Raw genomic sequence first — 16,167 nt, 5'->3', positions numbered from 1 at the left:
ATGACAAAATTATTGAACCAACAAGATTTATTGAGAAAAAACCTGTAACATTTCAGGCTTATGTACAACAATGTAATGATTACAAACTTGAAAAATTTGTAAGTAGAAATATCAATACATACTATATTTAGTATGTTTGTCTCATCGATATTTATACAGTCTTTTTGTAACCATGACTTAGGGTTTTTAAACCCACCCCTCAATGAGATGAGGTATATAGTGATACAGATATTCATTTATCTGTCACATTTTGTGGTTTCCAAACAGTAAGAAACAAGCCGACTAAATCTTTTGAAATTTAAACTCAATTTTTCTAGATCTTAAACTACAGGTCATTGATCTTCCATTTAAGAGTTATTTCATTTATTAGCTTAAAAGATAAGCATTTTATAAATCTAGATGTTATATAAATATATTTCTCTAATTCTTCGTCAGTTTATCCCTTTCTGAACCCATTGTATAAAAATATTTAATCAATGTGTGGTTCGCTTGATCTCGGTTCTTCATTGGTTAAAATCCGATTATGACATTGAATTTTCTTGCTTTCCTCTGAATTTCCTATTGTGACAGCATGAAAAAAAGAGACATGCCTGATGACGTCACATAGAAAGAACACATCTTCTGCAAATCAGTCGAAAAGAAGGAATATGTTTGCCTGCATATTGTTTAAAAATCATTTGGGAAACAGATTCTACCACCAAATCTTGTGTAATACGATATTTATCCACTCTCGACAGTTAAATTTTAAATATTTAAAACGCTTGGCGAGCATCATGTTTTAAATTTGAAAATTTTGCTGTCTCTAGTGGATAAATATTGTATCACACTCGATGCAGTGGTAGAATCTATAAGCCCAGGTGATTGTGTGGTCTAGCGGGACGGCTACAGTACAGGTGATTTGGTGTCTTGATATGTCAGTAGCATAGGTTCGAATCCCGGCGAGGGAAGAACAAAAAATTTGCGAAAGCAAATTTGCAAATTTACAGATCTAACATTGTTCGGTTGATGTTTAGACGAGTTGTATATTTATATATATACTAATTATTTTTATATCAAACTCTGACCCAGATTAAGACAAATTGTTAATTTCAGAGAGAGAAAAAAATAGGTCTGAACAAATCATCAAATGATAAATAGATTGGTCATGCTTACTGATAGAATGTAAGATTGGTCATGCTTACTGATAGAATGTAAGATTGCTCAACTATTTAGTTACATTTGTTCACCCTATAAATGTTTTGTTATATGTCTTTTTTAAATATCTTTCAGGGTTATACAATAGCTGCTGGTAAAATACCACCAGATGATGATGCTGAGAAAAAAGTAGATGAGACTCCAAAAACAGAAAATACAGATGTTGAACCTATAGATCCTCCTGCTCCAGAAGAGGATCCAGGCAAAGATATAGAAGAAACCAAAGGTCAGAATTCCTTTCTCGCAAATAAAGTTGTATCATAGTTTTATGGTTCATCATTACTATTTGACAAAAATGACTGTGTTTACAATACTCTATTTTCTCGTGGGTACAAACAAAAATGTAAAACTGGAAAAGTTTTCAAGCTGTGCAGCACCTTGATATATGAATTAAATTTGATGTTTCAGAAAGTTTAAAAACTTGAATGGATTTTGATGATCAGAATTAGCTGGGTAGAAAAACAAGTAATATTCATGTTAACTTTTTTTTACCAGATTGGTATGCATTGGGATCTCCTACCAAAGTTTTTATCTAAATGGGTTCCAGGAGGGTTTATTGGGAAATTAAGTATTGGCAGAAAACTTAAAAAATGTCTCTCTTAAAATGTTTCACCATCAATTTATCTTGACTTAAATGAGCCTGGGTTTAATCTATATAAGTAATGCATTACTGTGAGGTGTGCAAGTTCAGGCTCACCAAGGCTCAGATTTAAGATTTGACAATTTGAATACAATTCTATAATCCACTGGTACCAATGTAAGAATCTATATGTGTCAACAGTTCTGATATTTAGTAAACTGAAAATCCAGTTATTCCATCCACTTTTTGACTGATTTCAGAAGAGCCTAGTGGAATGTTTTCAAAAGTCAAAACTGCAGTAAATTCAGAAGCATTTAAAGGATTAAAAGGTATGAAATAATTAGTTTATCGAAATTAAATAGAAAAGAAATAAAAAATAATAAAAAAAGAAGGATCATACGTCCATGGAAAAATACTGACTCAAAATTAGCAGTACATAGGTCCATGGAAAACACTGACTCAAAATGAGCATTGCATAGATCAGTGGAATACAAAACCTAATTTTGAAGAAAAAAATATCAAGACATTTTTTTCATATACAAAAGAAAATGCTATTATAACGATGATATTTGAAGTGTCTTTATTTACTGATATATTTAAATAGTTTTTAATCAGCAAAGTTGTAAAGACATATTATAAATTCAAGCTCTGTATTATAACACTATCTTTTTATTTACAGATATGTTCATTACATTGATCAAGAAAGCTGAAGCCTTCTTTGAGAAGTTCTCATTAAAGAAACTGAAGCTAGGGTCGATAATAGAATACCTAGACCGTTTAGGAATGACAGAAACGAAAGAAAAACTAGCAGTAGTTCTAAAGACTATAAGGGTATTTCAAATATCAAAAAGAAAGAATCTATTGTTTCTGTCCTTAATCAACTTATATTTTGTACTTGAAATAAAGATTCATTCAGAATCAATAGTGCATACCTGCCAACTTTTGAAAATGACCATGGGGGTTTTTGTGCGCGGCACCATTTTTGAGGGTAGAATTTTTTTCGGCATTTTTTCGTGTGATGATTTGGCTCCTAAAAGTGTCTGACATACTTCTTTTTTGGGGGTGATAGTTGAAGATGCTATTATAACCTATCTTTTTTTTAATTGTTTGATTGTAGTATTCTTTTTGTTGAGATAAACACAAGTAAGATGACTTTATGTTTGTCTGATACATTGTCAAGAAATAAAAAAAAAAAAGTAATAATTTTAATAATTTAATAACAAAAAAAACCAACAATATATGAGGGGTCTGGAATGGGGGGTGGGGGGTCTGTTGTTCTGTAAACATTTAATTTTCACCCCTTTTTTCTCTAATCTTCAAAAAATTAACCTCTTTTTTCTTTAATCTTCAAAAAATTTGACCACGCATTTCTCCAATTTTCATTTTTTTTTTGCCCGTTATTCTCTAATCTTCATTTTTTAAGGGCATTATATTCTTTAATCATTTAACCCCATCCAAACCCTCATATATTATATAGATCAATATCACAAGCAGTACTAGAATGTTTGGAGACATCATTAAGGCCACCGTGGTCAACTTTAAAGTCTCTGTTGCAAACTTTACAAAAGGCATGTGACAATCCTAACTTTGATTTAGACAACCAGCCCCTGTATTTGACATCATTCTCCCATTTCTCTAAGTATTTGCACGAAGCAACACGCTTTTTTTTTCTTAGGCGGTGACAGAACTATTTTGCAAGTGATAACTCGCCCATCATGATTCCAATTTTTATAAATTTAACACCCAAGCTAAAAAAAAAAACTCAAAAAAAATTTCGATTCTTTGATTGTTTACTATGCCAACATTAATCAACTGGTGAATGCGTGATCACTAAATTTTGATTGGATGAAATTTGTCAGACATGATTTGTCTCCCTTGGGAAAACTTTCAAAAGTTCAAAATCGGGAACAAAAATATTTTTCGTGTAAATTTTACTAAAATCGTGTTTTTTTGGCTATTTTCACGATCACGATCGTGTAATCGGGACAGAGGGTCAAAATCGTGTAGTACACGCCTAAATCGTGAAAGTTGGCAGGTATGATAGTAAAATGCAGTAAACAATTTCTGAAAACCTGGCGTTACGCTGTCTTTAAAAGTGAATTTATTGAGATTAAATAGGCTGGTTAGTGACCATTGTGGTAAAAGAGTTTTAATCAAGATGAGCATTTCAACCTCAAAGTATACTATTTATCATCTCCAGAGTCTTAGCAACTTGGTTGAATTAAGCTATAAAGAGCCACTAGTTCCTTTACAGTGACTTGACTGTTGGTGTTGCTCTCCACCAATTGCAACTTATTAAAAATTCCGACCAAATTGCAATTTGTTTTATGAAATCAAATTGTTCAACTAGTCAGAAATTGAACTAACTGCTGTAGAAAACCATAGTCAAGTAGTGAAAGTGCAAGGTGATAAAATAAAACATACTCACAATCCTATAAGACTTTAACTCCACTTTAATGATGATGTGACAAAATTAGTCTATCAGTTTGTATAGGTATATTATAGTCATTTCCATGCTGAAGGAACTGTTATAATTTTGAATTGCTATAAAAATGTCCAAACTAAGCTTTCATATAGTTTTTTTCACATTTTGGCTGAACAATTTGTTCCATTTTCTGACCTAATAAAACAAATTGCAATTTGGTCAAAACTTTGAAGGAGTTGCAATTGCTGGAGAGCAACACCAACAGTCAAGTCACTGCAGTACATCTTATTATGTCCCCTGATTATATTTGTCAAAGTTGGATGTTTCTCAATGTTCATTAAAGTAATTGATATCATTTATAAATGTTTGCAAAATTATTTCACTGTATATATTTATAGGATCTAATTGATAACAAGCCATGCCTGAATCCTGCTCAAGCCACAGATGAAGAACTTAAACAAGAACTATCTGACAGAGGTCATTCAACGACTGGAACTAGAGAACAGTTGATAAGTAGACTTACAAAACCAGATAACAGTAAGTGACATTTGTTTTTCTTTTACAGTATATACATTTGATTGTATTTTGATATTATATACTTTGGATTTTTCTTTAAATTATGATCTTATAACTATTAACTACTAAACAGTAAAATCTGTTTCTGGGTAGAAAAATATTATAATGGAGCACTAGAACACAGGTGACAATGAACAGTTGTTTTGAGGTCAAATTGACTGTGTAAAAAACTGAACATTTTAAATCTATACACTGCTTAATGACTCAGTTTCCTCATCAATTAAATAAGCCCACTCCTCTGAAATACTTACCTATTCATGAATAGGTAAGTATTTCAGAGGAGTGGGCTTATTTAATTGATGAGAAAACTGCATCAATACAAAATCATTTATTTAAGGACTGATGAAGAAAAGCATACATTATATATTTTTATGCCCCACCTACGATAGTAGAGGGCATTATGTTTTCTGGTCTGTGCTCTGTTTGTTTGTCTATCCATCCATCCGTTGTACCGTCTGTGCGTCTGTTCAGGTTAAAGTTTTTGGTCAAGGTAGTTTTTGATGAAACTGAAGTTCAATCAACTTGAAACTTAGTACACTTGTTGCTTATGATATGATCTTTCTAATTTTAAAGCCAAATTAGACTTTTGACCCCAATTTCACGGTCCACTGAACATAGAAAATGAAAGTGGGAGTTTCAGGTTAAAGTTTTTGGTCAAGGCAGTTTTTGATGAAATTGAAGTCCAGTCAACTTGAAACTTAGTACATATGTTCTCTATAGTATAATCTTTCTAATTTTAATTCCAAATTAGATTATTGCCCAATTTCACTGTCCATGGAACATGGAAAAGGATAGTGCAAGTGGGGCATCCGTGTACTTTGGACACATTCTTGTTTTATATGTTAAAAATCAAATTGTATTTCAGGATGTCCTTGGATGGCTATTTCCACACCAGGCAATATCTTCTGCATGTATGATCCTATGTGTTTAGGGATTGAATGTTGTCTTAATGTCAAACTGTTTATGTTCCTGTACACTGTTAAAGCCTATGCCAGATATGACCCATGTGACTACACATTGAATGTTGGATTACAAGGTTACAATTATACTATCAGGCTTAATATGGGAAACGATGGTAAGTGTTAAGTATATTTTACCCTTGATCGGTTAAGACAACATTTGCTCTTGTGATTACCCTGTAGTATGCTGTGTTTACATTTTATGTTACTCATGAATATGGAGAAATAAATGTTTTACTCCTTTCGATCAAAATTGAAGATTGGAAAAGGGAGTATTCAGTAGAATAGGAGTGCAGCAAATTAACAACGTTAAATACTTGGAAATATAAAATGACAGACAATGTTTGAATTTCCTGTTTGAATGTCCTGTTTGAATGTCCTTTTTCATTTCTATTGTATTTGCTATCAAATATAAAATCTGATATACTGACTGACTTTAAAAATGCAGCACTCATTTTGTTGATTTTTTCTACCAAATCATGTTTGAGTCTCATACAACTACTATTCATGCTTACCATACTTCTTTCTCTTTAGAAAAAATCAACATCTGACTTACCTGTGTTAATTGAACATACTGGATTTTTAAAGCCCCACAAATTTCTTAAAGCGAAATTTGGAACCCGTAAAAAAATTTTCAGTTTTTTTTGTTTCGTGAAACAGTTCTTTCAATTCTTGGCCGCACTTAAATTAGTTAAAAATGTTGCATCTCCATATTGATAAGACTGCCGATAAAAAACTAAATCAGCCCTTATGAATGCTGCAAATAGGAATACATGAACTTGTGGCAAACATACAGATGGACTTCAGAAAATCGTCTTACTGTCCTTCAGTCAATGATATGGAAGACATGATTTGTTGCTGACCATTAATTACCAGATCAACATGTAGTGACAATGCAAAACACAATGTCATTTGTGAGACATGTTTACAACCGCAACGACAACTGCGAATCAAATTGCTCAATGCCATTACGCACAGATTCATGCCATGAATGTTAATCATCATCAGAACTGCAAAAGAATCGGCAAAAGAAAAACATTTAAAGACCTAAAGTTTCAACCGCATAATTGCCAAAACCTATTGTAATGGGTGGTACAAAGGCAAAATCAGAAGGTGTAAAACAGAACCCAAAACATTTCGAATAGAATTGGTTGACCTTTCTGACAATCATTGTGGCTTTTGTTACAGGCAGTCATTGCTTTTAACAGTGACACACTCATTCCAAAATTTAAAAAGAATAATCTAGTGTTGCGTTTCTAAAGTGGGTCAGTATACTATGACCAATGAATGATGTCATTTCACAATTGCTTTCACTGTGCTGTGATCATAACATGCATACACTTCTATTTTTTTTTTAGTTTGTTGTATAGAGAATGTTGTTTATGTTCTTGTATGTAGTAATTCTACTTAATGCCATACAAACATAATGTTTTTTATTCATTTCAGGAATTTCGAATGTAATACGAACAGGATTTAATGTTGACTTTTTGGATCTAGTGTGCTTAATAAAGTAAGATTCTCTCACCATAAATATTGTCCTTAATTCAACATGCTATTTAGAGGTTTTTTTTTCATAGACCAGGTATCATATTTATACTGTGATTCAAAGACTGCCAACAAATCAACACTTAACAAAGTCAACCACTTCTTTTAATTTCTACTAAAAGATATTAGTGTCTTGTTGAGCAACAAGTACAAATAGTATCACAGCTTTATTTAAAATTTCCTGTATTAATAGTTTATGGTATATTTAAATATACTGGATTATTGTTGTTTTTAAAAAATATTTTATAGGTATAAAATACAGAAATCAGATATTGGACTGATTGCCTCTATTGGTGTAGGCTTTTGTGATCACAAGGACACAGATGACTGTGTAGCATATATAAATCTTCTGGATAAGGCTGTGTTGCCAATACCAATCTGTAAATCTGATGGAAAAGTTTCATGGCCTCAAGGTAGGGTTCAGATATTGAAGTATACACTTCCATTTTATGATGCTCCCTCCATAGTTATAACAATGTCTGTCATTTTGTCCTTCTGAAATCAAACTGTTGCCCATAGTTCTTTTAGGGTTATGCATTCAAATATTTGGTACATCAGTGTATAACAATGATTAACAGATTGAGTTTGCATTTGGGTCTAAAACAGTTCCAATTGACATACCTTTAAAAGAATTGTAACCCTTGGACTTGAGCTTATTTTTGGTTCATTAATTATAAATAGAGTTTGTGTCAGTTCCTTAAAAAAATAAGTTAATTTTCCAAGAATGTATCACTTCTGGGAAAATTTGAAATAATTTTTCAGCCTTTACTGAAGCAAAATATCACAGCTTCATGTCTGTTCTTGTAGGTATTCTCATAATTATGTCATATTTCTGAATATGTAATCAAATCTAGAAATTCATACAAATGGATTTAACACAACATCTTCCTATTTCTATTAAACTGGATTCATTTATTTTTTTAATTTCTTTGATTGAAGAGTAATTGTACTTTTGTGGATATTTATGTTACAATGTGTGATTTAGCCAAAGACTGCATGCAGGCATATAGAACATGTATACCTAGTTGACCATTTAAATTTGTGGTTCACCTATATTCAACATATCCACAAAAAATGTGTATTCCACAAATAATAATGGATTCACAATAAAGTATCAATATCTATTTCAGATTGTAAGAAAGTTATCCCATTAGATGTCATTTTTGTTGTTGATGAATCAGAGAATGTTGGAGATGACCATTTCAGAGATTTAATGGATGCCTTGGTCGATTCTGTGGAAAAATTGGCTATTGCTGAAAACTTAGTTCATGTTGGGGTTAGTTTGTTTTCAACTGCAGGAACATCTCGTTCATTGTTACAACTGAACTCTAAATATGATGTAAAGGGTGTTAAAGAAGTCCTGGATGAAGCAGTCTATCAAAAAGGTTCACACTCAGAAATAGATGATGCCATTAAGTATGTCTGTGATAACATGTTTGTAAAAAACAAAGGGGACAGATCAGATGCCCAAAACTACCTTGTTCTTCTATCAACAAGCAAATCTAATTCTGGTGCAGATCCTGTCAAAGTTCAGGCTGCAGCATGTAAAACTAAAGGCATAAGAATTGCTACTGTAGGGATTGGATCAAATACAGATGAAGATTTACTGAAAGAAGTAGCCTATTCCATGCCTAATTATTATCTATCAACTGATTATGATGAACTACCAGAAACTTTGCCTAATCTGGTAATTCAAGTGATGGATTGCAGTACAGGTTTGTTCACCTTTAACACTTTCACTACTGAATTTATTTTTTTCGCGGGATTCCCTGGCCGAAATTTATTTGCACGAGCCGTTTGCCTGACCGGGATTAATTTGACATGTGCTTCAGCAAAAACGACCTCGTAGTTTTGGTCATTGAAAACTCGGGAACCGTAGCGAGTTGTGCGGTCAAATTTTGATAAAATGTAGATGAATATCATAGGTTGAGCGTCAGTAACCTTTTCATAGAGTGAGAAGCAGTTTACCTTAAAAACGCGTGTCGAAAACGTAGATTGATTGAGTCGGAAGATAATTTTTGTCATTGGCTACCGTATATCACTTTCACTTCAATTCGGCAACATTTCTTAAGCACACGTGTGTTTCAAAATTCTATTTCTATGAGCTACTGAATTATTTTCTTTCAAAACCCGTTTCCGTTTTCGTTTTCTTGGCAATAATACTTGTAAATCAAGACTGTCGTTCACGTAGATTTTGGCCGCCATTTGTTTACGGTTTCGAAAGAAGAAAGATAACTCGGGCTCGATAACGGACAATAACTCTTCGAGACGAGTTGTATAATACCCCCAGCGTTGATGTGCGATTACTGAACTAATTAAAAATAATTGTTAACTGCAATAATAATCGATGGGACTTCATTACTTTATGACTTAACCCCAGTAATGCCTTAATTCTTCCACATGTGAATGAGATAAAGCTTTCCAATAAATAAAAGTAAATGAACCCAAAAAGTGATTTTTTTTTTAAAGTTCTAAATCCATGAAATTTCCAATAAATTTGATTTGGGTCATGGGGGTTGTATAATATAAAAAAAATGTTTAAGCATTAATAAATGTACGACAAATAAGCAAATATTCAGCTGTATCTCAAGATAAAGAGCCTAGGGATTTTTTTTTGTTGTTGTTGAAAATTGTTGAAATTAAATTTGAACTATGTAGTCAAAATTTAGGATGTGTAAGATAACATAAAATTGACAACTGATGTTTGTTAAAGCAGCACAAATAAATACCAAAAGCTGGCAATTAATATTTTATAAATTTATTTTCATCATAGTTAAATTTATTAATCACATGCAGTAGAGGTAAAGAAGATAATATATGCAGACAACTACTGGGTACTGTTTTATTTAAACTCATGATATGTACACACAGATGCAAGTCATTGAAAACTATTGACAAAAAGGAATTAAAATACATCATGTACATGTTTTACTGCAAAATGCAGTTTTAAAATTCATTGATGGAAAGCTACACCAGGGAGCTGCATGATATAGTTTGTAATAACATTTGGAAGCTATGAAATTTGTTTTAGTTTATAATGCTGCATACTCATTGAATAGGAGGATTCATATCATAAATTTTGATTTTGAAATTTAGTGAGGACAATGGAAACTATTTTTGTTTATTTTCTGTTTATATTGTTGGGTTATTTAATGGAATGGTTTGTCAAAAAGTGAATAAAAATTACTTGAGTGAGGTTGTTATACTATAACCATTGTTACCAGTCTATTAATTAATCTTTTACATCCAGCAGCAAGTGTTACTTACATATAAGCCTATATATTAATCTGGTATGAAGATACCTGCTTATGTGTACTATATATAGTCCCATAAACAGTGTTAATTTAAGAAGCTGACTTACAATGTGACAGCTACAAGACCCTAATGTGGTCCCATTATCCAATTTCCAATTTGATCAGTTTTTTTCTCTTACTCCTTACTACTACATGTATATGACTTGGCATCTGAGAGAAGAAGCAATTTATATACCATTTGAAGTCACTTTTTGAACACAAAAAGATGTTTCCTAGTGTTAAAAATGGTTGCTTATATTGGCATTACAAATTGTTATAAACTTTAGGCACTGCCGCACTGGTCATTCATCTTTTGTGTTAGTGTGCAACATGAGGGGGAGTTCTTCCTCATAATTTCCAAAACAAAAAATTTAACCCCTATATTGTTTTCAGAAACATACAGGAACAGTATTATTTTACAATAATAAATGATGCCATCTCAAGATTAATCAGAAGCAACAGACGACACCTTATGTTATTTCACTTTGGGAAAAAAAATCACTTCCCTTCAGCAAAAAATTCCCCCCCCCCCCCCCCTTTCCAATTCTGAAAAAAATAATTTTCCCTTCCCTTCTAAAACAAATATAATTTTTTTAACTTCCCTTCTTTCACAATGTTTTTTTTTTAAATGAGAAAGAAAACAATTTGTTACATAAAAATAATCATCTTGGCATCTTTCTGGATTTTTTTACTCTCTGTCAACATTATTTGTTTTTCAAAACAACATTTTTGTATGCTGAACAAGACTTTTAAAAACCTCTGTCACAAGACGAGATACATCATGGAAAATAATTTACACTCGGTTAATTAATACGAATAAGATTGCAGAATATTGTCTCATCTTTCAAACCACTTTTATGTAAAATAATAAATCTATGAGATGTAACAACACGTGTTTTTATGAACCGCACTATTTATAGACTCAGCTGTCAATTTTGTCAATATCCGGTTCTATTTTAAATGTAAGTGGACTTTCGTTTTGTCGACCTACATACTGCAGTACAGCCTTTCAATGAAAAGAAATAAAACTCGTAGCACTACAGACTCCTGAGAGTGTCTAAAACGATGATAAAAGACTCTGACTCAATCGGTAATGAAAGGTTGACTGCCAAACGGCAACAAGAAATAATTATTTACAGTCGTGCACCTGATGGCGACAATCAAAGTCTCGATTTCAGGTTGTTTTACAAATATCCTTCTCACAACTCCAAAATAAACATACAATCACTACTTTTGTTCAAGTTAAACGACTTTCATGACCGCGGGTTAAGTTTTCTCAATGTTTCAACTCGAAATGAAACTCCTGACCACGATTGTTTATGATTCCGCCATTTTGTTTTTCACGAGTTTTTTTTGCTTCTCAACAATCTTTGAAAAAACATATTTTAACAATGTTTTTACGCCCGATACTCAAATAACGAATGCATTTGGTGTTTATCATAACATCCATAGAGCAACGGGGCCAAGAAACATGTTTAAACGTTATTTTTACTGTTTGCACTGTGACCATCTAAAAATAGAAATCTATGTATCCTTAAGGATACATTCGGCATCTACACGGGGGTGCCAAAAGGATACATTCGGGATGCGCACGGGTGTGCCAAAAGGATACATTCGGCATGAAAGGGTTAAATAGTGTATGTATGTATCTTAAAGCAATTCGCTAATGTCTTGAAATCATCCATTATTAAAACCGTTAAACCTAACAACAGGCATTGAAAAATGTTTAATCAGCATTAAAGGACATATATACACATTTGAAGCCAAAGTATATAATATTTATAATACTTATTGAAGGTATAAGAGATTAGGTTCCTTGTGTGCTTTAAATTGTAAGATCAGGGCTCTCGTTTGCTCGTCCTTGCGTCCGTTCGTCCCGCTTCAGGTTAAAGTTTTTGGTCAAGGTAGTTTTCGCTGAAGTTGAAGTCCAATCAACTTGAAACTTAGTACACATGTTCCCTATGATATGATCTTTCTAATTTTAATGCCAAATTAAAGTTTTGACCCCTATTTCACAGTCCACTGAACAAAGAAAAAAAATAGTGCGAAGCTCAGGTTAAAGTTTTGGTTAAAGTTTTCGTCAAGGTAGTTTTTGATGAAGTTGAAGTCCAATCAATTTGAAACTTAGTACACATGTTCTCTATGATATGATCTTTCTAATTTGAATACCAAATTAAAGTGCTGACCCCAATTTCACGGTCCACTGAACATGTAAAATGATAGTGCGAGTACTATGGACACATTCTTGTTTTTATGAATATTTATGTTGACATTGAGCAGTTCCAGGATTTTATTTTTTGAAAAAATCTACATGTGTATCATACTCTCATGGCACAGATCTTAATATGTTAAGACATTCATCTTACTTCGCCTTCTATCAGAAACTACACCAAACAAACTTACAGTAGGAATTTTTTTTTTTTTTAAATCAAACTATCATTTCAGATTTTGTTTCAAATTTTGACTACACTGACTATTTAAATCATGATGTAATCACGGAGAGAATAGAAGAGACTGGAAAGAAAGTTGTGAAGAGAGCATGGAAGAAAGTAACAAAGGAATTTTTAAAGATGCTAGGTCTCCCTGAGGTATGGTATAGAATTGTTGGATTGACTTGAAATAAAGAACATGTTTTTGAGACAAAAAAATGTTGGTGACAGACCAAATAACTTACATATTTGTATTACATGATATTTCAACCCTTATTTTATATTCTGATAGTATTTTTAATGTAGATTTCGTTTTAGATATTATTATTTAGTTCTAATGTTATGTTTTGTTAAAACATAGACCTTGCAACTTAAAATTTCATTATATGGAAAGTTTTTTAAACAATACAAAAATTTCCTTTAGTTAGATTGAATAAAAGTAAAAGGCAAGATAAAACAGGCTTTTTCTTTATAGATCCCTAATTTGAAAATGAATAAGTATTATAAAGCTTACTAGTCCCATCTGTCAGATGTTCACCAGACATTAATCTGTTAAATTTTAATATTTTAATAGAACTTTATCTTACATTTTAAACTTCTTGCATTTATCGTAAAACTTCAAAAATCTGTCAAGAAAAAAAAAACCCAAACAAACTCAGGGCTCTTTCATGAAAACATACAGAAGTTTCTCAGAAGGCACTTTAAAATCTAAACTATGGGTTGATTTCAAGTAATGTGAAATTTAAGTGATATTCTAAATTAGCTTTGGCTGTTATCCCGTTTTGAAAGAGCCATGAGTCCGTCCGTCCGTCTGTCCCGCTTCAGGTTAAAGTTTTTGGTCAAGGTAGTTTTTGATGAAGTTTAAGTCCAATCGACTTCAAACTTAGTACACATGTCCCCTATGATATGATCTTTCTAATTTTAATGCCAAATTAGAGTTTTTACCCCAATTTCACGGTCCACTGAACATGGAAAATGATAGTGCGAGTGGGGCATTCGTGTACTGAGGACACATTCTTGTTTTTAATGTGAAATATTTTTTTCAGGATTTTTTACAAAGTACAGGACCATGTGTAAGACCAGACAAGATGAAATCACCAAAGCTTAAAGAAGAGTTGGAGGAAAGAGGACTGAGTACGACTGGTTCTAATGAAGATCTAATATCCAGATTACAAACTGATGATAGAAGTAAGTATTCTGTATTGTACATAACAGTACTTCAGGTATAGTTGTGGCCTTTTATCGTTTTTCCACATAAAGAGATATTTCTCATATCACACTGAACAGGTTGTTATTGTAAAATAAGGGATACTATAAATGTGTAAATTTGGTTGGCCTTTCTTGGCAATGTGTTCTGAAATTGCAACATTTTCAATGGCTTAGGTAGGTTAAAGATGACTTTCTTAACTCCCAACTGACCCATCATTGGCACCAAAGATTTGTGTTTTCTTTAATGATATTCAAACACTCAAATGTTTTCTTCCTAAAAATGTCCTTTTAGCTCACCTGGCGCGAAGGGCCAAGTGAGCTTTTCCCATCACTTTGCGTCCGTCATCTGTCGTCGTTAACTTTTACAAAAATCTTCTCCTCTGAAACTACTGGGCCAAATTAATCCAAACTTAGCCACAATCATCTTTGGGGTATCTTGTTTAAAAAATGTGTCCGGTGACCCGGCCAACCAACCAAGATGGCCACCATGGCTAAAAATAGAACAAAGGGGTAAAATGCAGTTTTTGGCTTATAACTTAAAAAACAAAGCATTAAGAGCAAATCTGACAGGGATAAAATTGTTTATCAGGTCAAGATCTACCTACCTTGAAATTTTCAGATGAATCGGACAACCTGTTGTTGGGTTGCTGCCCCTTAATTGGTAATTTTAAGGAAATTTTGTTGTTTTTGGTTATTATCTTGAATATTATTATAGATAGAGATGAACTGTAAACATAATAATGTTCAGCAAAGTTAGATCTACAAATAAGTCAACATGACCAAAATTGTCAGTTTACCCCTTTTAAAATTAAGGAGTTATTGCCCTTTATAGTCATTTTTGAATAATTTTCATAAATTTTTGTAAATTTTTGTAATTTTTTAGAATATATTTTCCACTGTAATTACTGGGCCAAGTTCATTACAGATAGAGATAATTGTAGCAACAAGAATGTACAGTAAAGTAAGATCTACAAACACATCATGATCACCAAAACACAATTTTGTCATGAATTTATCTGCGTCCATTGTTAAATATGCACCAAGGTGAGCGACACAGGCTCTTGAGAGCCTCTAGTTCAAATTTTATGCCACTCTGAAGATTACAAAAATTTTGGAAAGTCTGATTTAACAGTAGTTGATTTTCTCAATACCAAAGTATTCAAACTAATATTTGAATTGAAGCTTGCAAAATCCAAAATAGTTCACCAGAAATTTGTTTTAGCCATAAGAGAAATAGATGAATAAGGATGGATACCAAGTATGCTGCTGTTGTCTTAAAACCTTGAGAAAATATAACTTTAAAAAGACAATCAGTTTGCAGCATCAACTTTGAACCTGTTTATAATGGTAAAATGTTGTTGCTTCCTTATTAATTGAATTCCCTATAAATATGACACTTATTTCATACGTTTCATTGCAGGTTGTGAAATCCTGAATACCACTTTGTCTTTGCCAAAAATTACCAATTCATGGTTGAAAGATCGTCTATATTACTCAATTTCTAATGATTGTCTACATTTAAATGTGTGTATAGATGTTAGCTTCGAAATTGGTAGCTTTAACTATTCCAAAGCTTTCAATGCCTTCCTTGTAGCAGACTTTTGCAAGTTTGTGCTGACCTATGGAATAGAATCAGTAGAAAAATCTATCATTCTGATCAACTATAAATGGGGTAAGTTGGAATTGTCATAATGTACAATTTGAAAAGAAATGTTTACAACATGTTTTTGGTGTTAATTCAGTATCATTATTAATTCAATATCTAACCATTTCATGCAGGCCTGATATGTATGCACAGTATTTTGAATGGCATGTCTTGATATCTTTTAATTATTTGTATTGTATGTTTGATGTTTGATGCTTGTTGTCATTATCTGCACATCTTATTAGCTCACCTGGCTCTTTGGGTCAGTGTTAGCTATTCACCTTACTTCGTGTATGCCAACTGTCATCATCT

At 32.4% G+C, this 16,167-nt stretch overlaps 1 protein-coding gene across 1 annotated transcript; it reads left to right on the top strand.

The window, feature by feature from the left end:
• Nucleotides 1-2,048: 2,048 nt before the first annotated feature.
• On the top strand, nt 2,049-13,190 carry LOC143046852 (uncharacterized). Its single transcript, XM_076219913.1, has 8 exons — nt 2,049-2,103; nt 2,454-2,605; nt 4,598-4,736; nt 5,641-5,850; nt 7,181-7,244; nt 7,529-7,692; nt 8,410-8,994; nt 13,018-13,190. The coding sequence occupies exons 1-8, from the start codon at nt 2,049-2,051 to the stop codon at nt 13,188-13,190; spliced, it is 1,542 nt and encodes a 513-aa protein (XP_076076028.1).
• Nucleotides 13,191-16,167: the final 2,977 nt, after the last annotated feature.

This window comes from Mytilus galloprovincialis, chromosome 9, assembly GCF_965363235.1.
Source record: "Mytilus galloprovincialis chromosome 9, xbMytGall1.hap1.1, whole genome shotgun sequence".
NCBI classification, from domain to species: domain Eukaryota; kingdom Metazoa; phylum Mollusca; class Bivalvia; order Mytilida; family Mytilidae; genus Mytilus; species Mytilus galloprovincialis.
This window is presented reverse-complemented; position numbering and strand designations above follow the sequence as displayed.

Bases quoted from the DNA above. Each gene is read 5' to 3' on its own strand.
- LOC143046852 (XM_076219913.1), top strand. From the start codon at position 2,049: ATGTTTTCAAAAGTCAAAACTGCAGTAAATTCAGAAGCATTTAAAGGA. The intron at 5,851-7,180 runs GTAAGTGTTAAG...TATTCATTTCAG, and splicing joins GCTTAATATGGGAAACGATG to GAATTTCGAATGTAATACGA. The intron at 7,693-8,409 runs GTAGGGTTCAGA...TATCTATTTCAG, and splicing joins AAAAGTTTCATGGCCTCAAG to ATTGTAAGAAAGTTATCCCA.